Source organism: Anarhichas minor, unplaced genomic scaffold (genome assembly GCF_050575085.1).
Source record: "Anarhichas minor isolate MPS153535 unplaced genomic scaffold, ASM5057508v1 ptg000058l, whole genome shotgun sequence".
In the NCBI taxonomy this organism is placed as follows: Eukaryota; Metazoa; Chordata; class Actinopteri; order Perciformes; family Anarhichadidae; genus Anarhichas; species Anarhichas minor.
The window spans coordinates 11,585,337-11,610,273 of record NW_027466504.1 but is presented as its reverse complement, the minus strand read 5'-3'; the positions used below and the strand labels follow the sequence as shown (position 1 = coordinate 11,610,273).

The window sequence follows — 24,937 nt, the reverse complement described above, 5'->3', positions numbered from 1 at the left end:
GACTGTTGACAGAGTTAACATGAGTAGATAAACCCCATGCTGAGGCTTCTCGGGTCAGACTGTTTGCTGGCTGAGATTAACGCTGACCATGCATGACCTTGTACACACACAAGATGCCCTTCACAGAGCTAAAGTTAGACTTTAAGGGGTCGGGACAGGAAGCCCGGCGATACCAATCCCTCTTGTGTGTGCGTCTACACCTGCTACACGTCTCTGTTGCTGGCTGTGTTGACTGATTTCCCTTTCTCGACTTTACATCTCATTGGTACGCGTCTGTTGGCTGCAGGACCGTTCATGAAAGAACTGCTCCTACGTCCTTGGGCATTTTTCTGACAAAAAATGTAAATGAATTTGAATGAATTTTTGGATAATCAATCTCAGTGGAAGATATGTTGATCTCCTCTGAGACCTCAGGGCATCAAGTGATGTGATTGTACTGAGTCAATACATACCTCCATGGAAATATGAAATAGATAAACAAACAAAGACATCAAATCAATCCCAGTTTTTGAATCAGCCTTGTGTCACTCAAGTATGTTTGCACAAGGAATTGCAAGGACTGTGGCTTGGTGATTGGTGCATGACAATAAACACAGTGCAATAGCATAAGACGTAATTGAAAATAAAATGTGAAAATGTACATAGAATATGATAAACAAACAATGTTAAAAATAAGTCTGTTATTATAGTGTCAAGTGTTGGATGTGTAAATGTATGTCTGAGTCAGTGGGGGTCCCAGGCTTAGTTGATGAGCCCAACTAATATGGTTGACTCAAGTAAGCTACAAGGACTATTTGATAATGAGATCAGTACTGTCACATGTGAAGATGTCGGATGTATGTGTGTCAGGAGATGCCGTGGTTTCTTTGGCTAACAGAGCTGAGCATTCACTGGTGATATACAGCGTGTTGATAAATTCAGATTTATGGCACCCAGCGATGTGAATGAACCAATTTCAATTTCCAGCAGCGACCAAAATGTGTGTTGAAATGTATCTCGGGTTAGATCAGCTGACAAAGAAATCTCTCACAGTGTCGTGTCTGCATTGCTGGAAGGGCAGAATTTACGAGTGTGTAATACATCATGTTCTCTTTCACAGCCGGCACGCGGGTCAATTTACAGGGACACATAGTTTTACGAATATTCACTCATATTGCAGAAATGACAGCCTGGGACGATGAGTTTGTTGAAACTCCCCACAAATGATTTAATCTGTGTCAACTTCCAAATATACACAAATGGTTCGGACTGATATTGTTGCAGGCCATGCTATATTAAAGTAACAACTATTTGCTATGGAAAGATATAGTGGAGTGATGTCTACCTGAGCATAAATAAAGGCGCTGCCTGTCTCTCTGTGTGTTGTTATCCGAGCTTCTCTTTGCTTTGTTGACATAGCCGGGCCCGCCGCACGTGCATGTCTGTGTATGTGAGCGTGCCCCACTGGTTAGCTCGTGGCTGCTGCTCTGCAGTGTTCTCATACGGCGGTTACAGCTGATAATGCTGTCTCGACCAACGGCGTCATCACGGAAACGTAGCACCCACCCTCCGGTTCACCTCAGGTAAGCACTGTCAGCATTTTTGTGTAGTTTTGCGTTGTTAGCTGCGAGCCGCGTCGCTGTGTTGAGAGGCAAATGAAAGGCTCGCAATCTCGTATCTTGCACCTTTTAAATGTAAAAAGAAGTGGGGAAAGAGACTTCAAGAAAGACCAGTGCATGGTGAGTGGATTGTTTTTAGGTGGCGGTCTGCAATAAGACCAAGGGTAAAATAAGACCTCAGAGACAATAAGATCTCAGAGACTACGTTAATTCCTACAGTGCACAGCGCATGCTGTGTCTAAACACTAAAGAAGGTCTGAAAAACCCATCACAGTACATGCTGTCTTGCATAACAATCTAAAAGATGTTCTCATTCTCCCAAAGCCCATCAGGCCAATTGAACCAGAGGAGCAGAAGCAGCTGCAGCAGCTGTTTATCTGCATCTTGATATGACGTTTTTGAAGTTTTCTACTGTATGTACATACCCTTATCACTATGAGCCGCTCATTTCAGTTCCAAACAAATGAACTGGCTGATCTGGACTTGAATTCTGTATTTGGTGATCCCAGAAGTTTACATTTATGAATCTTCATTATTTGGCCCTTTGCTTGTGCATTTCACTTCATTGCGCCGCTTCGTGACCATCGGTGGTGACTGAAAACAGAGAAGAATCAGAGCTCCTTTTGAGATCCTAATGCAGGAAAGCATAAGTGAACCATAGTGTGATACCACTACTCCTAAGAACTGCATTTACCTATGCATAGTGCACGACCAGAACAACATCTACAACCAATGCACAGTGGAAAATGTATTCTTACTCATGTCGCGCTCTATTAAAGTGAACTCAACACAGATTGCACCCTCATTCATTCCACAGTAGAATTGGCCCTGCATTGTTAAGAGCGCCGGCACAGTCTGGATCTTTGCTGAAGAGAATAATGCAGAGGACTGTGCATACGTGCTTGCCTCTGCAGCACCAGGCCAATCTTCAGAGTTGGTGCGTAGGCTCTTTCTTTGGGATCAAATGGATTACATTAAATTCAAACACAAAACAGACAGCTTTAATAGCATGTATATTTAGCTTTTGTCTAGAAAACAAATGAGTACCACGTATCTTGTTTGGCCCAAGATGAAGGCCACAAGCTCATCCAGCTGAGAGCAGAAGCTTCTGTCCTTCTCCAGCGCCTCTCGCTCTCCTCCTGTAAATACTGTATTCCACTGATTAGGTTCCTGTTTGCTTGCATAACTGTGAGCTGACAGCACTGACAGCATTTCTGCAGTCAGATTTTGCTTCACGGCAGATCTGAGGGCTCCCGCTCAGACGAGCTTTCTCTCCTCAGTCGCTTCAACGACAGTCAGGCAAACTGTACTTCTGCCCGTGTGTTCAGTTTCTGCCACATTAAAATGGTTTTATTTTGATAGAAGATGGAGCACATTTGAGTTTTTGTTCAGCTCCGCTCACATGCTGTGGTACAAACTTAGATTTTCAGCCGCAACCAGCAGTGTAAGTAGCTTAACTACACAAGCGGCATTGTGGGAGCTACACGTGTCTGTGATCGTGCCTGCTGCATCGCTTTGACCTGAGTTTGGTTTCTGAAGCATAATGTCACACCAGAAGGGGTAGATTGGCCTCTGGAGCAGTGCTAGTTTCCCTGATGGCCCGGCAGTGAAAAGCAGTAGTGTTGCACACCAGCTGGCTCAAATCAGGCATGTTTTTAGCGGGGTCATAAATTCAGTTCATCTTTCCTCCTGGGCCAACTTGTGTTTGATGCATTCTACATTTCACATGCTTAGCTGGTAACAAATTGATGTCAAATACATTAAAAAAAACTATTCACACAATTTAGAATTGCTCTCCTCCAACATTGTGCAACCAGGAATAGACAGTTTAAAACAAAACAGATTAAACACATTTTTCCTCCTTGTCAGACCTGGTGCCAACATTACCCACAATGCAACACGACCACTGACAGTACGATTGGAGTGTTATGCTTGTAGCGGCCTAATGCAGCCTCTAGCCTCAAGGGGAGATGAGCAGCTGGATAAAGGTCTCGTAAGCTCACAAACTCCCCACCTCCAGATCTGTTTCATTTTGAAACTTTTAACCAACCAACCACATCAATGAAGTCTGATAAATTGCCTCAAGTGATGTCACTTGAGGCCATTTAACTGACTTCACACAGCTTCCTCTGTGGCCACAAAAGGATTTACAGCTTATTTATTTGATATATTCAGTAGTACTCCCCAACACCAGTAAACAGTCTTTGATGTGTTAAATCTGTGGAGTTCCTCTTAAATTAATCAGATCGAATAAACAAATTTATATTATTTCTGCCTTTTGGAAATATAAGAATTACAAGTTGAATTAACAACAAGTTGGTAAATCCATGCAGATTATTTTCAACCAAACCAATCCCCAATAGAAATGTACTTGAAGTATCACTCTGACAACACAGTAACCATCTCCGTCCTATACAGTGAAGCAATAAAAACAAGAAACAGCAGGACGCACTTGCCACTCTCCACCAGAGGCATGAAACATCTGTCACTATGGATACTGACAGATGCCTGTTGTGCTGCATTATGTGCAGTTTATTTGCAAATCCATAAGATCCCTGAAGCAGCAAGCATGTGCTATGAAATAGATGGTATGGTCTTTATTTTTTACGTTTGTTATTGACATGTGGGCATGGTACAAGCTGAATTTAGGGACAAAGTGTTTTCCTCTTTTCTAACTTCACTTAATATTCTGGGGTTAGGTCCATACTCACTGTGAAAAGACAATGATGGAAGCAAAATGTAACTTTGATATATGTTTTTTCCCCTCGATATTCATTAACATTAATAATAATAATCAAGCAGCATTGGATGTTTTAACAGTGCATTCTCATCCACAGTAATGATTTTAAGCCCTTTTGTCACTTTGTTAAATCTTCCTTTAGTCACCCTGCATAATTAGTTCTTCTGGCATATTTTCACAAAATAAACTGTTGTCTAGCCTTAAATGTCTGTGCTTATTGAATGTGTGCACCTATTAAAAAAATAAATGTATTACAGCCAATTCTGTGTGTACACTAATTAGAAAGCCTTGCTGCACTCTTGGTAGAATAATTTAGAATACGCAGTACCCCATCTTTTCTCAAGTTACTACAATGAAGCGAGAGTTGGTACTCTGCCACAATACCTTTTATATTCTTGGAAAGACTGTATAGAAGTAAAGCATGCTTGTAAGAATATAGACTCGGTGTAGGTAAAAGCATGAAATCCATAAAGTAGACTCATCCGGCAAAATTCCTCTATTAGGCTTGTCACATTGGCAAAGCTTGATTAATATTTTCAGCTTGAACTCAGCAAGAGTACACAACATGCACATTAATTATTGCCATAATTCTCCGGGCTATAAGTTGCTGGAGTCTTGCAAGTTTTTCCATACTGCACTTTAATTGCTGAATACATTATTTTTCATTTGTAAATGAGGGAATGCAGTGGTTGTAAAACAGATAAAGACTTCACGCATATCTACCTCTTGTGTTAACAAACCCTGGATACTGTAAACTCTGTTAGTCAGCCTGGTGGGGGGAACAATCAAGTATGCAATAATGACTGAAGTTCGTATACCACACAGGAATGAAAATTAGGAGGAAGTGTTAAACTTACTGGAACTAGGAATTTTTTTATCTCCTCCAAGGCGTGACTCATGCGTGAATAGGCCTCTCCAGGTGGAGCAAAGACTTCAATTAAAACATGAAGATCATTACTCAGATGGACGTATTTGGCCTCCCCGCTTTTCCTTAATTCTTCTTCCTGTGAAAAAAAAGAGAGCAAGTGAAGGATTTTAACTGTAATATAAAATACATGTTGTTTAACAACATTAGAATAGTGGTGTTAATTGTAACAAATACCATATTACAAACTTGTTTGGATTAACATGTAGTAACTTCACTGTGTCATCAGGTATTTATTTGGAAGTCAATTGTCTTTATATTGTACAATGCAGGTTGATGTGGAACGGTTATGACCTGTTGATTTCATCTTCAGTCCACCTATGTTATACAAAACTAAATATATTATGGATAAAACATACATTTGTCATTTAATTATATGGACATTTAATGTTTGATTAATGACTAGAGACAGTTTGGACAATTTTGTGATGCAACTGATAAGGCAAGTGGCTCTTTGTGATGATTATACTTGGGCACAGCAGTGGGGTGAGCTAAATGCTTATGTCAGCATGCTAACATGCTCTCAATGATAATGCGAACATGCCGATGTTAAGCAGATATAACGTTTACCATGTGCACTCTTTAGAGTGTTAACATGCTTACATTTGCGAATTTGATCTAAACACGAGTAGCTTTGCAGATTTTTATAACCAAAGTACTGGACAAATAGCAATTTTGAAGTCAGAGGATCACTTATGTCAGTAGTTGTTTTCACCCTCCGGGTACAACGAATGACTGCACACAATTTTATGACAATCCATCTAACAGTTATTTAGATATTTCAGTCTGGACCAAAATGGTGGACTGCCCGACAAACAGACGGACATTGCCACCCCCAGAGCCATGCTGCTAGCTCGGTTAATCAACATTTAGCCAAAGAAAGTATTTCTGCTCAAAAATCATTTTGAAAATAAAGAGAATTTGCTATTTTTTGCGTCCTTTCATCATAATCACCTCCTAAAATAACAGGCCACAACCCACAGTAACATTTATGATTTAGTTTCAAGACAAGAGTAACTTGAGCAATCAGCACATTCATCACTAGGAAGACGCCTTTTCCTCACTTTGCGTAAGGAATAACTTGACTTCTAGAGAATAATTACTGATCATCTCACAACTACAGGAAGAAACGACAAGAATAACAGACTAGATAGTGGAGCTCGGTCATAGAGTCTGGCATCGGGACGCTGTTAGGTATTTTCTTTGCCCCGATAGAAATTGCATTTTGTGATTTGCTGTGATGACCGCTCTGCAGACTCGACTTCAAAACAGCTCCCGGAAATGTTTAAATGGATTGACCTCTTGTGACTCAGACATAGCATACAGTTCAAGTCATGAATTTGTGACTGCTTGTGCCAAATGGATTTGAGGAGAAATCAAGGAGAAAAAATGACAGCAATAGTGCCCTTCAGAAGGGAAAACAAGGGACAAACAAAAGATACTGATGCTCTATCAGAAATTGATACCACATACAGATTGAGGAGGGCTTGTGTCAGAGCCGGCCAGAGGCATGAGCGAACTAAGCGGCTGCTTAGGGCCCCGTGGCAACCAAAGGCCCCCAAGAGCACCTGAAATATCCCACAAGAGAGCTTGACGCACAGCAGCCTCTGTGTGGACCAGTCCTCATAGGCGCACACCGTTTTAAAACAAGACAATGATTATCTAGTCTCACAATACAGGTATAGTTACAACTCTGGATACATGCAAGATGGAAAGCAGTTGAAATGTTGATTAGCTAGGCATACTGCAGGATGATATACTGTATAGATGCATGCACAACTCTCAGTAAATGATTCAGCCTAGCCCTAGTATAAATAGTATAATGTATAAAAGGAAAGCTGGGGGAGCCAGTTTGAATGGACCTCATACAGCTGATGAAATGGTATTGCTATTTACAATAGGTGCAGTTCCATTTCTGTTTCTACAATAATTGTATAAGATTACTCTCTGAACATCCCAGGAACATCCAAATTGATAAAGTTGTTTGGCCATGTGTCCAGATTCACTTTATCGAATTATTACTAATTACAAAATTCCCCCCAAAAAGAAAACACAATATTCTATAAACATTGCAAAATTAAAACATAGAGAATTTCACATTTGTGTTTCTGACTGGTCCGAACGTCTCTCACGTTGCTGGATTAATGTTCTAGTGAAGCTCTTCAGTCTTATGAATCCTTACAACAGAGCTCCACAGGATGGATGCAAAAAAAAAAAAGAGAGTAAAATTAGGAATGCAATGAGATGTTCAGTCTGGACAGGCGGCATCGAGTTAAAGCAAGTCTACATGAAGGCACTGAAGTAAAAAAAAAAAAAGTCAATCCAAGCTCCTAATGCAAACTGTTCCCAAGTCTGATAACAAGAAAAGCCTAATCACCTTTCAATCTTAACCCAGGCCCCGAGGGGCCCCTGCCTGGGGCTACACACTGGCTTTAAGGTTCTGTAATATGGCTTGGAGACAGTCCTAACTGTGTTTGTAAAGGAACCGATTAACTCATCAAACCGATCCTACACTGAACAAATAGTGTTGTGATGTCAGACCTGGAGTGGAGACATTTTTGCTCCATACTTCATGAATTATGACAAACCGTATTTCTTTGAACATGTTTTTAATAATCCTGCACTGCAACAATTGGGTGGTGAGTGCTTTGCTCAAGGTCAGCATGATGGTGGCTGTTAAGAGAAGCGAGAGTGCCACTCTCCCAGCCAATTGGGTTCAAGCTTTTGTCCTCGCATCACAGTTCCCTATACCCTCCAGGAGAAATCAGCTTTAATTAAAAATCATTCCTAAAATTTCAGCAGGCTTCACATTCACTGTCGGAGAGTCGCTATGGATCAGATCAAAACGTGCATGCTGGCGGATGATCGTGTCTCTGAGTTCTTTCAATAGTTTGTCACTGAAATGTTTGGGAGTTTTACAGCAGGAGCAGCACACACAGAGCAAAATCAGTTACCATGACTGGAGTATGCCTGCTTTTAATCAATCAACATTAAATGTTATAAGGACTTTAGGAACTCGGGTGATAATATTCTTTCTAAACCTTGCAGGGTTTTGTTTCCGGAGTGTGAGAGGTGGAATGAGGACTCTCTGCTTTAACTCGGCTAATATCCGTGCTCACGGTGTTATAGAGACCATATGGTGTGATATGTGTGGGTGGGCTGCTCCAATGCAAAATTCCAAACCTGAGAAATTACCTTACGGCTCCACAAATGCACCCTACCGACTGGATGAGATGGCAGAAATGTGCGCTCACAACTTGAGCTCGTAATGGGACTTTTGCCACGTTAGTACCACGCTGCCTTGTGACTAAGCGGCCTGGAGTGGCAGACAGACTTTCAGTCGTGACTTCTAGGTGTCAGTCTCATCACAGAGTCCGCCCAGACGTGCCCAGACTTTACAAATCAATCAATACGGCACACAGAAAGCACTAAGCTGAATCAGATTGTAACGTAGCCGGCCTTTGGTAAGAAACAACTGTTGGGGATTTATTATTTTCCTTTGTGTTGCACACAGCAAAATTAATCTCCCTCAGACTGAATCTTTAAGGGAAACAAACAACACACCATGTTAGTGATGTTAGTGATAGTAGCGGCACTTAGTAAGTGATTTATTAAATAATACAAACTCACAATGCATGCTGTACTGTACAGTGCAATATCACAACCTAATCACTGCATGCGTGTAAAAAAAACTGTTATCCAGCTATAGCAGCTCTTTCTTTAACTTTACACACTGCAGACAAGTTAATGCAGCACATGAGTAAACTGAATGGATTTAGTGGCAGGAAGCCAAAGTTTTAAATGAGCTCTTGCTCCAGCCAAGGCACATTTTAAAATGTGATGGTAAAGGAACGTTTCACTCCTTCAGGCTTTGTCTGAATACAGACTTTCAGCCTCACAATTAGGTCTGAATGGAAATTGATGCAAAAATGTATTACCAGTCATTTCTAATTATTAAGCCATACAGTTGTTGGAGAATTTGGGGCTTTGTTAAGTTGTCATAGAAAACCTTATTTATCCAGAATATTACAAAATTGCACTTTTGACAGGCACTGCGATTGATTGCTGGAAAAGACATATAACTACATTATAAAGCAATTTCTTAAATCACTTATTATATACTTTCTTACTGCACCTGCTATGCACGTCCATGAAAACTGGGCTACTCCATCTGCTAAGGAAAATCGTGTGATACGATCAAATGTTCCACAATAGCTACTAAGTGGACCTCGTGGGGAAATTGTTTTTGTCATCTGCTGTTCCCAAGGTGAAGAATGAACTTTCTATCTCACTTATTCATTGAATAAAATGGTGTTTCTTACTTTTAAAAACATTATATTTTGTTTTGCTGGGAATAACTAAAATGCACATTCAGCTCCACTTGTGTAGCTCCTACAGTTAATTCCATGACAACTGGGCAAACTCCAGAGTAGCTACTAAATGGGCACTGAGGTGCGATTGTTTTCTCAACTAAACTGCATTTAATATGTTCAAATGACCACTAGAAACAATGATATGTTTAAACCTGCAATAACTGATATTTTGGCCGCCTTAGGGCAGCTGAAACGAGTTGCGAACACAACTTTGACATATCAACAGCAAAATGAGCGTTCATTTGGAGTTGGGTTTCTGCCACCTGATTAACATACGTCCAATTTTATGTCTCTTTTAGCTCTGTTTTTGGTCTCTAACAACTCCTAAAGGAGGAATCAGTCAAGTTGCTGCTAAACAATGGGCTGAAACTCGCCGTAAAGCTCGGTAAAGCCAAGGGGAGCTGCAGATCTGTGTGTGAATTTCACAGGGGAACTCTTTCACGTTGTCATTTGATACATTTTTATTCTAAAAATATTGTTATCGCCGCTTGAAAGTAGTTGTTACAACCTCTGCATTATGTTACCCTCAACAGTCTCTTGACTTATTGAAATGCAGCTCCTGTTTCACCAAAGAGGTGGTAACACTGCAAGTCTTTTGTCATGTCTAGATGTCTGAAGGCTACAGTAATAATAGCAATGTAACTCTATAGCAGCACACTGAGACCTGTTAAGAGCGTGAACATCAGACCCAGCAGACTGTCTGTGTACATGCTCGGATAGGTTTGGCTCCAGGGGACCGCAAGTCAGCAGGATAAATGACTTTGGCAAAGAAATTCATTACTTTGCATTCATAATTGACTCTTACAGAATATGCTATTAAACAACGCACAGAAAAACATTACTGTTTTCTCCTACATATGTTTGTCAACTGAAAGCTATTAATTCTACTCAGGGTGTTATCTATCTCACTTACAGCTCAGATGTTGTTGGTTAGAATATTCTTCTGCGCTTTGCTGGAATTTCAAGCACTTCCCTTCTGTAAATATTTCCTTTTGATACATATCTTGGACCAGCCCAACGACTATATTTCAGCACAAATCAATATCTTACCTTGCCTTTATCCCTCATGGACCCTTTGCCGAGGATGGACATCTTTACTCCGGTCTCCTCTTGCAATCGTTTCATGGAATTTCCCCGTGGTCCCAGCAGCTTCCCGACAAAATTAAACTGTGACACAGGAGAGAAAAAAGCAACCAGAATGCCTTATCAAAGTTTTTAACACGTGTAAGAAGAGGACAAACAATGAAAAAGGTGACTTATGTGAAGACAAATGTTTCTGGAGACATTGTTGTTGGAAAACAGATGTGTTGGATGTAAAAGGAATGAGGTCGGTTTGGAGAAAAGGTTAACCATTAATGATGTTGGCCGGGCTTTGTATACAAAATGTAGAAGTTCCAATAATTTGCGTGTCCGTAAATGTTACCAAGGTCTGACTTAAAGAACTGGACTCAGTCGGTTCAGTCCTAGTTTACTTAACTTTTTACTTCTAAATGATAGTTCAGTGATCGAACGTTACGAAATCTCAGAAATTCAGATAAGACTTCTACTTTTAGGTCTCACAGACGGCAAAAAAGTATCAAAGTGGAAGCCTCCCCATCAACTTCAGATTTCCCAATGGATTCTCTCAACATTAGATATCACATCTCTGGAACTCTATAGCTCGAACCAACAATGTGAAGGGAAATACAATTGACACCCTTTGATAACCCAGACTGTGAAATAGCGTCTGTGACTGTATACAAATGTTCATACCATCACCAATATATGGTCTACATTGTCTCCCTGTTGCAGTCTTTCCACATCTATAATTGAGTATTATGTTTTAACAATGTATATTCTTTACTTGTGCGTATATATACGTATATATATATTTTTTTACATCATGTCAAATACATGACTGTATCCGTATACTTATATGTCAAAATGATTCATGTCCATTGTTACAGATGATTTGCTGTATATTGAAAAATCTAAATTTGATGACCAATAAAAAAATTAAAAAGCTGTTTGCTGACCATTAGTCATCTATTATCAATGCAATATCAGGTTCCATTCACCATTCATCATGTGAGAAAACATCTATAATGTAGCCTGTGATGAATCAATAGAATTGTAGCACATTAAAAGTGAATGGGACTCTCATCTGCGGTCCAGCTTTATGTATCCATTCATTTGCCTGAACTGTGCCCTCACTAGTCATGTTTCTTATTGCCGTTTAGGGTCATCCATGTCCTGCTGAGAAAAAAAGAAAAGGGAACATGGGCTCAGACCAATAATGTTCCTGAGACTCTTCCAGAGGTCAGTGCTGAGATAAAGTCAGAAATAATGAGTTTCTTCCCAGTGGGAAATTAATACTATCCAGATGACAAACTATCAGATTCAAGCCTCGGGGCTCTGACTATCATTTCCCGCTCACTGTGCACCAGCTAGTGTTCATATTGAGAGAAGAAGCTCTGGGTTGTTGAAGGCACGACGCTGCTGAGATTACTGGTGATTAATCCGAGAGGTGAAACTCACAACTGTAGTCAAATGGGTCGTTTCTGAAGAAAACATGAGCAGAAGATCAATAAGAAAACAAGAGAAATGTTTACTACTTGAAACAAGCCCACAAAAGCTACTTGTACTATCTCAAACATTGTTTTTTAAATTGTATTAAGTGGTTCGACCTTCAAATGTTTGCTGCTGGATGAGATGAAAGGAGACCACCTCCAGAGCTGAACAGGTGGTCAGCCGCCCACCACAACACACTCTGGCCAACCCTAAAATGATATTAACCTTTTCACAAAGCAGCTTCTCCCACTGTGGCTGAGCGGGTAATAACTTCAGTGCCAGCTGTGTGGCTGCTGCAACTCAACTCCGACAACTGCACACTCAGCTTATTTCATGAACATCATTAACATCACGAGTGAATGCTACAACTCACGATAGAGTGGCGCCAGGGGACGCAGAGCTGAGACATCTTAAAAAAAAAAATTTAAAAAAAAAAGCATCCCTACTGCCCTTGCCTGTCCTCTGATCTGAATGATTAAGGCACTTTCCTGGATGCCTTTCTTCACAGGCATTGCTTTGACAGGACTATCCTATAGCTGGCAGGGAGCTTGAGAGCAGATGGTCGTTTGCGGCTAAGTTGAGATAGCGCTCGCTGGGCGGTAGAAGAAGAGTGGCCTGTTTTCATTAAGCTAATGAATGTCTGGAGCCACTCTGCTGCTCCATGGCGAGCAATTTGGGCTTTAGAAAAGGGGCACGGTTCGGTGTTAAATGAGGCTTGAAATGATGCAATGTGCCCCCTGCAGTCTCAACACTGATAACTATGCAGACGGAAGGGTGTTGTGAATACAACAATTACGCACAAAGAGATGTTGAACAAATAAAACGGGTGCACATATCTACTTATTTGTACTTCACAAAGTGTAATTTCTACAAGAAGGACAAACCTTTAATTTCTTTTGTCCAGGATCAATTTGAATGTCTCCGTATTCATTCTGAGTTGTCGTTTATTATAAAGTTCTGTGTTGCAAAGTCTACAAGGCTTAAAACAGGAGATACAATTGAGTCACGTCTCACTAAAGTGACTCTGCAAACCTACTAACGCAGCTGAGCAGAGCACTTTCCCCAACATCCTCATTAACTAAGGATCTGGTCCTTAGTTACTTTTGAACAACATGATTTAAAAACAAATCTCCTCACAACTGAGAGCTCAACGCACTGCAACTTAAGAAAACATGTGCAATTAGACAACACACATGCGACATGATAAAACACAAAGCAAAGGCAGAAAACACAACAATATATAAAAAACATAAGCAAAAAATGCAAACTTCACAGAGAAAGGCCCCAGACTGCCAGCAGGTTGAAACCCAGAGCCTGTTTCTTGTTAAGCAACTACAATGTTATATGAGTACTATGCTAAATCGCTGGAGCAGTGCTGGCTCCAGCCATAAATGCATGACAGATTTTAAATTACACTTTAGATATTTATTACTTAGATTGTTTGAGATATTTCTTCAGGACGTAATTCTCCACTCTAGCTCATTATTTTGGCGTTAAGGTTGGAAAATATGGGCTAAAAGTTTTCTGTCTTGGGAACAGCTGATTTGATTACATTGATTGATTACAGCAAGCTGACAAGTGGTATTCGTGTCATATATCTGACCATTCTTTTGTTTATTTCCCCCCACAAAGTTGTCTCTCAAATATACAACACAACACTGGCACTATCTTTTTATATTTAAAATGAGAACAGGAAAAATATGTTGGCACAAAAGAAAGAAGTCTGAGAATAGAAGAAAGGGTTACTTTATAGTTCATTGTGGTTGTTCTCTGTATTCAACGACTGGTGTTATCTGTGTCTTTTTGAAGCACACTGACTTTTTGAAACTTTTTTGCAACTGTAATGAACAACAACATCCCTGAGCGTGAAGTTGTTAATATTAAAAAAGGCTTTAGTGAGTGAAGTCTGACCACATATGGCTTATCTTATACATAATGTAAAACAATAGAACCACTGCTGCCTATTAGATGATTTATTTATTTGATGAAAGAAACAGTGCTTCTGCTGCAGGCTGTAGCATTTTATCTTTATTTCATACCCCGTCACTACAATGCCCTACAAGACCCGAGATCTCTGTGAACACACATCCCAGCTGGATATCGGAGCAGCACACGAGAATATTTTTTTCCATTGACACATAATGATACTTGTAAATAGTTTATACTCTCATGACCCTGATTCTATAATGCTGCTAAATTTAAAGTAGTAAAAGTGAAAGCATAAATGCAAAGGACTCACTCACATAACAAAACAAATCTAAGCAAGTTCTGGTTGATTTTAAGTACCAAACTAGTCCGTTTCCATGCTTTAGTATAAATTCAGTTCCATGGAAAGCCTGGAAGTATTGAAACTTCAACTTCAGCACATAAACTTTGTGAAGGGGTTGTATCACTGCAGAACTAATAACACAAAAACCTTTTTCGGCTTTTAAGTTGGAAAATGTGCACGGTGGCCGCCTTTTAATGCAGTTCACTGGGGCCAGGCAAGATTTGCAGATGTCCTGAGGCACTTACTGCCAGGTTAGCGAGCTATGCTATTGGGGAAGTCCAGGTCCTGTCTGATAGGAGGATTAAAGCCCCAGGTAGAGGTTTATGCTTTAATGACAGCTATGGATGACTGGGCTGTCAGAGGACTGTGTCCTATCAACTCCACAGACATTAAAGGAAGCAGATGGGAGGAGATTTACTGTTCACCTGGTTCAGTGTATCACACATTAAGGTATGACTTTGCTTTACAGCTGTTGTCTTAGTTGAGGGTGTTGTCTCTGGTCAAGACAATAATAAAACAACTTCGGCATTCTGAAATATTGGAGTGTGTGGCGCTTTATGTATCATATATTGCAAATATTCCACCACTTCCTGTATCCACTATGTGGTGTGCTATTGAACACGCAAAAACATGCATTATGTTGCTCTATATGAAGTGTAGACCACTTCATGTAAATGTCGTAAATCGGATGCCGTTTGTCACATAATGCTGATTTCCTTTCGCCAGTAGGTGGCGCTTTGATTATGAGTGAGAATGGAGGAATGGCGTAAAATGTCCACCACGCTACGGATACGCCATTCCATCAAACGTAAAGGTTTTCACAACTTTTAATCACAAAGGTCTTTAGATTGTAAAGATCAAATTTGAAGTTGATCTTATAAATTCGCTAGAGGGAGTTAGTTAATAAAGTATTGGGCCTAGTAATGGGCAAAAATGAAGGGAAAATTCGTACGAAAATCAAAATGGCAGACTTCCTGTTAGCTATTGTGTAGGAGTACTTTGCAAAAATGTGTTTTTTGAAAAATACAAAATGGCGCAAAATCAAAGTAGGCGGAGCTTAATGGTCTGAATTGGTTTTTTTTTGTAGAGCAGACAGAACTGGACATGTGTGTCGACGAATTTCAAGTCAATCGGACATAAGGGGTGAGGGGCGTGGCCTGTCAAACAGCTAGGCAGCGCTAGCAAGTTATTTTGTCATACCCGAGCGTGGGACCCATAAAATATCAAATTTGAAAAGCGTGCACAATTTGGTGAGTTTTTGAGCATGAAGCCCTCAAAAATGCAATTCCACGCGAAAAATAATAATAATTCTAGCGATTTCACTCGGCCCTTCGAGACCCGACAGTTGGTCGGTGCTTGGGCCCTTATAATCGTGTGTTCACAAGATCCCTTTCCCACCCAACAAACAGAAGCACAATGTTCTAATACAAATGTAAGAATTCCCATATGTAAACCCTGAACTGTCTCCCAGATGGCCTACACACACAGAGACAGTGAACACAGCAAATACCGTGATCCTCGTATATTTTAACAGATGACAAACAACTTGAGCCAAGATCAATAAAGACGAGCAGCCAACAACGCCGAAGTGATGCAACACTACAAAAGGTGTTTAAGACCATGAAACTGTTCCAGACAAGCTGTGTTTCGCAGCAGCTACATAGCTTTACTGTTGGAGGAGAGAACAAATATATTGTTTTGCAAGTGTTTAACCAGCTACGGCCTTTAAATGACGAACGACAAACAAGTCTTTTTCACATCTTTTCCACTTTTTCAACGGATGGAGAGGCAGAGCTGTACAAACACTGCTCAAAATACAACAAAAGAGAGGTATACAGTCAACACCTGTTACTGCATCTCAACTTCAATCTTTATTTTATAAAGTATACATTACAGTTTACACTCATTTTCATGTTATACTGTCTGGCTGTTAATACACAGGACATTAATGTATTTTTCCGTTTTGCTGTAACAAGATGTGCTACCAGGCATATGTTGTCAGACGTCAATCAAACAGCGACTTTGAAAAACTACTAACTCACATTTGGATACTTAAGCACAATCAGTTGTTGTTTTTGCAACTTTGGGGATGTGAGCATGTTTGTGTCCATCTTATGAATGTAAGTCCGATGCTGCCTCTCCCTTTTGATTTGCTCTCCACCAACTCCTGTCAAAGATAGCTGGCTCTTAGTTGCCTCACTATGTTCACCAGCTGAACTCTAACTTTGTCTGCTGTTGTGCTGATGAGAAGATGGGAGTGAACCAAAAATCAGAAGTTGTGGGCCATAAAGCATGATGCAATTGGGCCCAAAAATACTTTTTTTCCAGACATTGGAAAAGAGACGTCTGTAACTCAGCAGATATTTTTTTTTTTAGGTAAATCAACTTCCCAGTAGGAACACTTGAATAGCCCTAATTGAAATCATGTCCTAAAAATTGTGAAATGCACCAATATCCAATTCCAGTGCTGCCGTTCATGACGTCAATGAACCAGAGAAGGAGCGGCTGGAAGGCGGGGTTTAAAGCAAACGCTTGTGTGCTTGCTGTATTGTCTCTGTGAATGTGGAATTGCTGTAATGTGTGTGTAATTTTATACTTGGAAGTCTGACTGTTTTTGCTCCTTGCGCCACTGACTAACTTTCATACGAATGAATCGGGCACTGCCTGTATCCAGTTCCCTTTATACATCCTTTCTACATACATCCAATCTACGCTGCATGCTGACATATTGTAATCTAGATATTGCCACATTTCCAGAATGAATGGACTATGTACTGAAAACCCTGCTAGTAATTAGTATTTGATAGAGCTGGGTCATTGTATCGTTGGTGCGATCTCTAACACGGGGAGGCATTTATCTTTATTATATCTCGTGAGCAGCATTGTGGCAGACAAAGTCATCACGCGAACACTGACTCAGTGGATTCCCAGAGTGGAATTGTGACGCTATGGTACAAGTGCCTAATTTTAATTCACACTCTGTACTCAGCTGTTATCTAAGGAAAACACCTTTGCACATGATAGGACTTTCTTTGGGACACTGACATCTCTCAGACAAAAAATGTAATTCCTCCTTGGGTAGAGCACAGGTAATGCACTATTTAAAGGTCACAATAACACAAGACCGATAAGCTCAAAATTGGGGCATCCACAAGGACAATATACAATTGAATGTGTTGTAGGCCGTGTACCCCGCAGAGGTAATATTTTAAAAACAAACAGCAGAATTATGTCCATTTTGTCTCTAACTAAATCAAAGTGATTTAAATTAAAAGGGCAGAAATCATTACACATTCTCATTAACACACACACACACACACACACACACACACACACACACACACACACACATGCAGAGTAGTCCCAGCACTGGACTCAGACAAGCAGACAGTATCAGCCATTGAAAATCCATTTCATGCCCCAAGGTTATGAGATGCTAATCAAGCTGTCTCATTAAACAGCAGAGGATAAATTCTAGTTAAGCGATAATGAAAATGACTATGCAGCTTAATCATATTTTTGCTGAGTAAATAGTGATATCAGCGTACAGGTTCGAGGTGTCCATAAGCGCGCTGAGTGTATCATTTGTTTACATGTCAAAACGGGACAAGTACAAATGTACCCCCTCTTCTCCCGTTAACCGAGATCACCTGTTTTCAAGGTTTCATCCGTTTTTTCAGAAGAGATTAAAGAAAGCGATGGGAAGGTCACTGGAGCAATGCGCCAAGGCCAACTTTCTTAATCTTGACAGGCTGTAAAAAGACAACAAAGCTAATGTCGATTTTACAGAGAGTGGTGCACAAAACACACAAGTTGTCCCTTGTGAATGATGCATACTACTAGTGCCGGTCTGTAACAAGATGCATCATCCCTCCAGGTTTTATCCAGCTGCTGCAGCTTTACCAGGTCTGATATTTCATCTGGTTTTAGTATCTCATCAACCAAATTAAAACAACAAAACATACTGTAAAAACGCCGTACTAACCTAAACTCGTTAACTTTTAATTAGAACCTGTGGTAAAATACGGTTTTACTGGCAGGTTGGGTTAAGCATTAATCCTATTTTGAGTAAAATGTTCCTTTGTCAGCTCTCCTGCAAATAGCTATCAATGAAAGTCGAATGCATCATTCAGCGAGGAAGGGTAGTGTGACATGTACAATATATTTAGCGATGCATTGTAGTTGACATCATCATCAATAAAATTTCACCTAAAGCGTGGAACTATGTAATATGACAGAATAGACATTTTGACTTGTCATTACAGGAGCAGCACATTAACTAATAACATTAACGAGACCTTACGTTAAGGTGTGTCTGTAAGCCAACGTGCACAAAAACTAGCCAGTGTAACGCATCCGTAATTAATGCTATTAACAACACCTGTGCTTTCCCTGCTATGACATGTGTTCATTGAGAGGTCGGTGGACCATGAAGAGGGATTTCGTCAGGACTGGTTGTTTCCCTGTTAGACGACATTCATCTTCTATATGTCACTTTGTCAAATCCGAAACCAGGCGGAAGAATTCTCCCAAGTAATAATTTAATTACTTTGCATTTAATTACGGTGCAGCAAGATGGCAGATGTAAGCATGAATGAGCACTGTTAGACTGCTGAAACATGAAGAACAGATTTATGACATTTCATACTTCGCCACCAGTGATGGAAAGTAAGACCGGACATTATTGAAATCGCTGTGACGCAAAGTGAGGTTCCAATGTGAAGTAAAATAAAACTGATTCGTTTGTGACTCTCAGTAGGGCCTGATATTGTCGGATTAAAAAGTCAAATATTTTTTTTAATATGTTTTTCATATGTTGTTTATCTCCGTTCTAGCCCGTTTTACATGTAGAAGTGTTAAAGAAAAGTGATAAGTGCTCTGTGTTGTCTGATCTGTCGTGCTGTTGTTACACACCTTCTTGCAGGTGTAATGAATATGTTAACATGCAATCTTACACAGTATTATCACAAATTCAGGATAAATATATCCTCATATTTTTGTCTAGTCTTGTCTGTTTCTGATTGTGTCAAGTATTGTAAAAAAAATGTGTTCTGAACATTGTGAGGCTCCATTTCTTTTTTCTCATCCTCTATCAAAGGGTTGCTTCATGTGACTAATTATCATTAAGTGAAAGTGCAGTGTTACCAAGATGTTTAAGATAGTGGCACTGCAGTGTCTTGTGGGGTGCTGACTGTGCAATTAGGTCACAGAAGTTGTTGTTGGACAACTGCTCCGTCCCTCTGGACTGCACTGCTTACTTTGCACAGCCGACCCTACTATGTTCATTACACAGAACCAGGATATTGAGCCTGTGTATTTTGCCTGTGAATTGTTCTGGTTATGATAATAAGTACAGACTCCAAGCTACACTGTTTTTTAATAACCAGGAGCCGACGCAAACTTGTCAACTTGTCAAAAACATGAATATGTTTATAAATATGTTTCATATCAGCCTTGTATCCTACTTGCAAAAACGCACAATGCCACATATGGTTAACGTTGTGAAACGATTGGTTAGGTTTAGGCAACAAAATACTTGGTTATGGTTAGAAAAAAACATCATGGTTTGTGTTCAAATAATAATTTTGCAACGTAATGTATCAACCGTAACAACCGTAACAAGGTAACTAGCGTGAATAAATAACAAACGCCCTTAGCAGACTTTCTTGAGCAACGTTATGTAACAAGTGTGAAGTCAGCGTTTACTTTTGGTTTCACACAAACGGCGTCCTCCTGGGTGAAAGTCCTGTGTTTGTTAGACCCACCAATCCGCTACCTTAGAAGTCACCTCGACAGCAAGATACATCATCAGCTGTGCCAGTGGGGCTGTTGCAAAGCTCCGTAGAAGAGTTTTTGAAAACTCTGACCTGCCGTCAACGACCAAGCTGCTGATCTACAAGACAGTTTTCTTGCCCACACTTTATAAGGTGCAGAGACCTGAACCACCTACGGTAGGCGTATAAGTGTCCTGGAGTGTCACCACCAGAGATGCCTGTGAAAAATCAGCTGGTATCAGCTGGAAGGAGAAGCACATGAACATCAGTGTTCTTAAGGAGGCAATCATCGCCAGCATCGCCACCAGCATTAATTCAACACCAGATGCATGGAACAGCCATGTAATATGAATGCCTGACACATGCCTCCTTAAACAGGTCCTCTACTCTGAACTAAATGCTGGCCAACGAGCACCTTGAGGTCAGAAAAAGCATTTGAAGGACAACATCAGGATCAACATCGAAATATTCCACATATAGAGCTCTACCTGGGAAGCTTGGAGAAAAAGTTTTCATGACGGAGCCACACTCCATGAATAACGATCTCCGACAGGCTGCCAATCAGTCAAGCAGCAGCAAAGAAAGGAGAGTGTGCCCATCACAAAGACTCTCCCACATTCCACTTCCAGCACATCAATGCCCATACTGCAGCACCGTTTGTGTTTCCAGAATTGGCCTCTTCTGCAGTTTGAAGACCCACAATAAGGAGCGTCATACTCGCCTTCGAGTGAGCGCCGTTGATGATGATGATGACTGCTTCACATCTGTCCTAACCCACGTATGAACCATGCTTTACAAACATTGCGAGAAGTCTCTGGAAGATTTTTGTCGTAGCTTTGAATACAGTGTATGTGCTGTAAGTTCAGGAAAAATCAATGCTTGCAATTAGAAAATACGTTTGAACGAAAAACGGTTCGTGCAGAAAATGCAGATTATGAGGCAGAAAGACGAGGGCAGACGGATATCCCTGAGTCATTGTGGCCCTTCTTTTCCCAAGAAACTGTCTCAATTGGCATTTTTTTATAGATTAGAAATCTATTTAATTGAGTGAGGAGTTCCTGAACACTGCTTAATTACTTTCTCAACAATGATCCTGAGGAGGAAACAGCAAATTGATTTCTATGGAGTGTCCTGAGGGGCTCACTGGGTTTAAGCACCCCGCCTGTGCTCCTGAGGCGCAGTTAAATGTTGCTCTGTCCTTCTGACATTCTCGTTTCTCTAGACCTTCTCCAATAAGGCAGACAAATCAGCTACTTTTAAACCACATGGCTGAAAATAAGTAGCTGCGAGATCATGAATCAAGACATTGGGGCAAGATATAACACACACCTTGACTTGAGAGTGTGTAGGAGAAAGACTAAAAATGGAAACTGTCAGTGTTTTGTTGAGGACCTCATCCTCAGAACTCCTTTACTGTGCAATCAAACCTGCAGCGACAACAAGAGGAAAGGTGACCAGAAGTGATCCATTTCAAACAAATGCTTGGAGACAAAAAGGTGTCAGAGAGTGTGGAAGCAGAGAGATGAGCAGCGGTCAACCATAAAGGTTTACGAATTTAGGAGAAGAGATGATGATGATGATGATGATGATAGCAATATTGTTGCAAACTGACAGCACAGACCCTGCAGGTTTTATATGATTGGAGGCGCTGGCAAGGTCACACCAAAGCCTCTGATCAGATTTCGTGGACTTTTGAAATGATCAAAAATAAAAGTCAGTTTGCAACATTGTATAATGGCTGGACACAGATATATATATATATATATATATATATATATACAGTATATATACTGCATTTAAAAGATACAAATAATACAGTAAATCATTGAACAAAGTATTTACAGAAAAGAAAAGTACTCCCTAGTGATCTGTCTGTCTACACACAGTTATAAAACGAATGCAGTATATACTTTACTAGCAGAGCAGGACACAAATCAATATACTATATCGAAGTACGTTCTGTTACAAGCTGTGTTGCTACGCGGATGCTATTATTCTTGGCTGCCCGTTGCGTTGCCTGAATGTATGAATGCAAACTCAGCGGAGGTTTCCTTGATTACAGCGGCAGTAAAGCCTATTGGTTCGCCACATGCAGCTGCGTGTTGTCGCTAAGCGGCCTGATGGAGCGGCCTCATTAGGCTACATTTCAAACTTTGTCACTACTGACATTTCATAAGTCAGAATAAAGTGTATCGTGTCACACGGTGATTTATGGACAGTGTTTCGTTTCTCACTGTACCATCGAGTGCTTTAGTGCACTAAAAACTTAGTTTTTTTTGATGACTACATCAAAATATGCGACACTGTCTGGTGAGTTTCTATTAGCCTGTTTGAGGCTTAGGGGGATTTCCAGTGCCAAAAGCTTTTGTGGAAAGAGGTGAAGCAACAGTGCGCAGACTACACCACCGATTGACAACTCAAATGAATGATTAATTAATGTAACGCACACACACAAAAGTTCAGTGTTTTTCAAATTAAGCCCTTGCATCTTGCCTCACACTTTGACTGTTCTGGTCAGTTTCTTTCCACAGAAGATGAAGAACAGGACCATAAATAGATGCAGTGTGTTTTTTTTGGCCAAGATGTCGATGTTGTGTCTCTTACCTTTGGGTACTGTTGGATTGGAATGAGAACTCTTTCAGACAGCTTGATATTTTTATTGCTGATGATATCTAGGTATTTCTTCGTGTCACCATCTTTTCTCAATTCATCTCCTTCATTCTTTTCAATCTCTGCAGAAAAACAAAATAGAAAATACAAACGGAAAAGATGATTAGTTTATGTAACTGAACATCAGTCAACATCAACTGCTGCATGACAAACAAAACAGGCTGGGGACAGTTTGGGAGACATTTAACTACGCATTTCAATGAATATTTTGCTGATTATTTTGTCCCTGTAAATATGCTCACATTGCAAACTCTAATGATATGAGATTATCCCGCTGACTCCCGATACGTCCTTTTATATCGGGCCCCGTAATCTCATTATCCAGTGATTCCCATAAAAACATAACAACAGAGGCAAACAGTCACACGCAGCTCGGTGTGCCTCACTTCGCCGCAAACTGAGCTCTTGATGGATGTTAGCAGTCTCTGATCCCCACACAGCACGAGTCTTGCGCAGATGGCGGATTAAACATTTACAAAAACTCTATGTTATCGGTAAAAGTCAATTGGGGTGGTTGAGATTGGATCTGTGAAGTCTCATATCAAGATCATATTTGCAAATCATTGGTCCCAATCAAACTGCACTGTTCCTTCTATTGATTTTCAAAATCTTGTGCAAATTGGCCCAATCGTGCTCTTGTGTGTCCCTAGCCTTAATGCATTAAGATGAGAGATGAGAGGTGAATGTTAATCTACGGTTCAGCTTTAACAGGAAAACACTGAACAGTGTTATTTCTTGATTCATTCATTTCACAGCACTTGAGCTGAACCACTCGCAATACATTAAGTGCTCCAGAAATGAAGCTATCTGTTGTCCACCACGCAGGAATCCTCCTCTGTCGCTAATTAATACCGGGTGGAGAATTATCAGGCTGCAACACAAGATGTTCCTGAGCAAGACCGAGAGAACGAGTCACTGACCGCTCCTGAGCTGCTATATTGGAACTCAAGAGTTCATTTAGTCTGGAGCACTTCTCCCTTATCTGAGCTGTCAACAGCCAGTGGACAAAGCTTTGAGGTTAAAAACAGCCCTCCACATTTGGACGATATTTGGACGTTTAAACAAATAAGTTGCTGAAGTCTTGTATCTGTGAGCAACGTATTACTTTTGAGTTAATGCATTTCTCTCTTTTTCTAGGAAGGAGGTTGATGAAGGACAGAAATACAATTCAAAAGTGACTGAATCTACCTTAAAATCCATGTTACACATCTAGAATTTGTTCATGTGGAAATGATATTGCCTTTGTGGGAAAAGTGTTCCCAGCGAAGGGTCCTTCTGAGGCTTTTCCTTGACGTGACCTTCTGGACACCCGTAACTCCAGCTTAATGATCCAGGCAGCTCCAGGCAGTTCCAACACCCCCCCCCCCCCCCACCCCCCACAGTGGTTTCATTTTTACTCGATACATTAAAGTTAATTTGTTTGATTTTGCTATTGTCTGTGAAATCACCAAGACTAAACTCCAGCAGCTTAAAACGCGATGATTTCTTACAGCGTGACATTGATCGCTCTGATTGTGCCTGATTGTGCCTGATTGTCCGAGGAAGATCGTGCTGTCTTCACTTTGTTGCAGTTTCTCTGTCAGACGACTGAAACTAAAGCTACACAACTTCCTAAAACATTGAGCGAATAAGAAGGGGAGAGTGGAAATTAATGAATGTTTAAAAATGTTATCAAGTAGAAGTAATCGCCAGATGGAAGAGCCTTAATAACTAACTAGTATTTACTGAGCTTTGTGCACTACTTTTCAGGCGAGCTTCCTGGAGCCACTTAAATCAGACTCTATAATATTGTCAGATCACTCAGGCTTCTGTCAAAGATATACTAATATATGTCCATGTCCCACAGCGAGGCTGTAATGGAAAAGACTGTATCAGGGGAACTCTGTGAACTCACACCACCATCGCCTGCCTCCGGGTATAGACTGTATCTAAAATATCTCGCCTGAATCACAGGTAAACAGACTGAAAGACCCCTACAACCTTTCATTCCCATCCATGCGGCGGATTCACATCTGCTTATGTCACAATACAGGTGTTC

General features: G+C 40.5%; 1 protein-coding gene across 1 annotated transcript in view; it reads right to left on the bottom strand.

The window, feature by feature from the left end:
* Positions 1–24,937, bottom strand: part of khdrbs2 (KH domain containing, RNA binding, signal transduction associated 2) — a 49,862-nt gene that overhangs the window by 16,013 nt on the left and 8,912 nt on the right. Inside the window, exons 2-4 of the mRNA XM_076077033.1 lie at positions 22,834–22,961; positions 10,687–10,803; positions 5,196–5,342 (exon numbers count right to left, since the gene is read on the bottom strand). Of these exons, the coding sequence (XP_075933148.1) occupies positions 5,196–5,342; positions 10,687–10,803; positions 22,834–22,961 (392 nt within the window). The remainder of the gene's footprint in view (positions 1–5,195; positions 5,343–10,686; positions 10,804–22,833; positions 22,962–24,937) is intronic.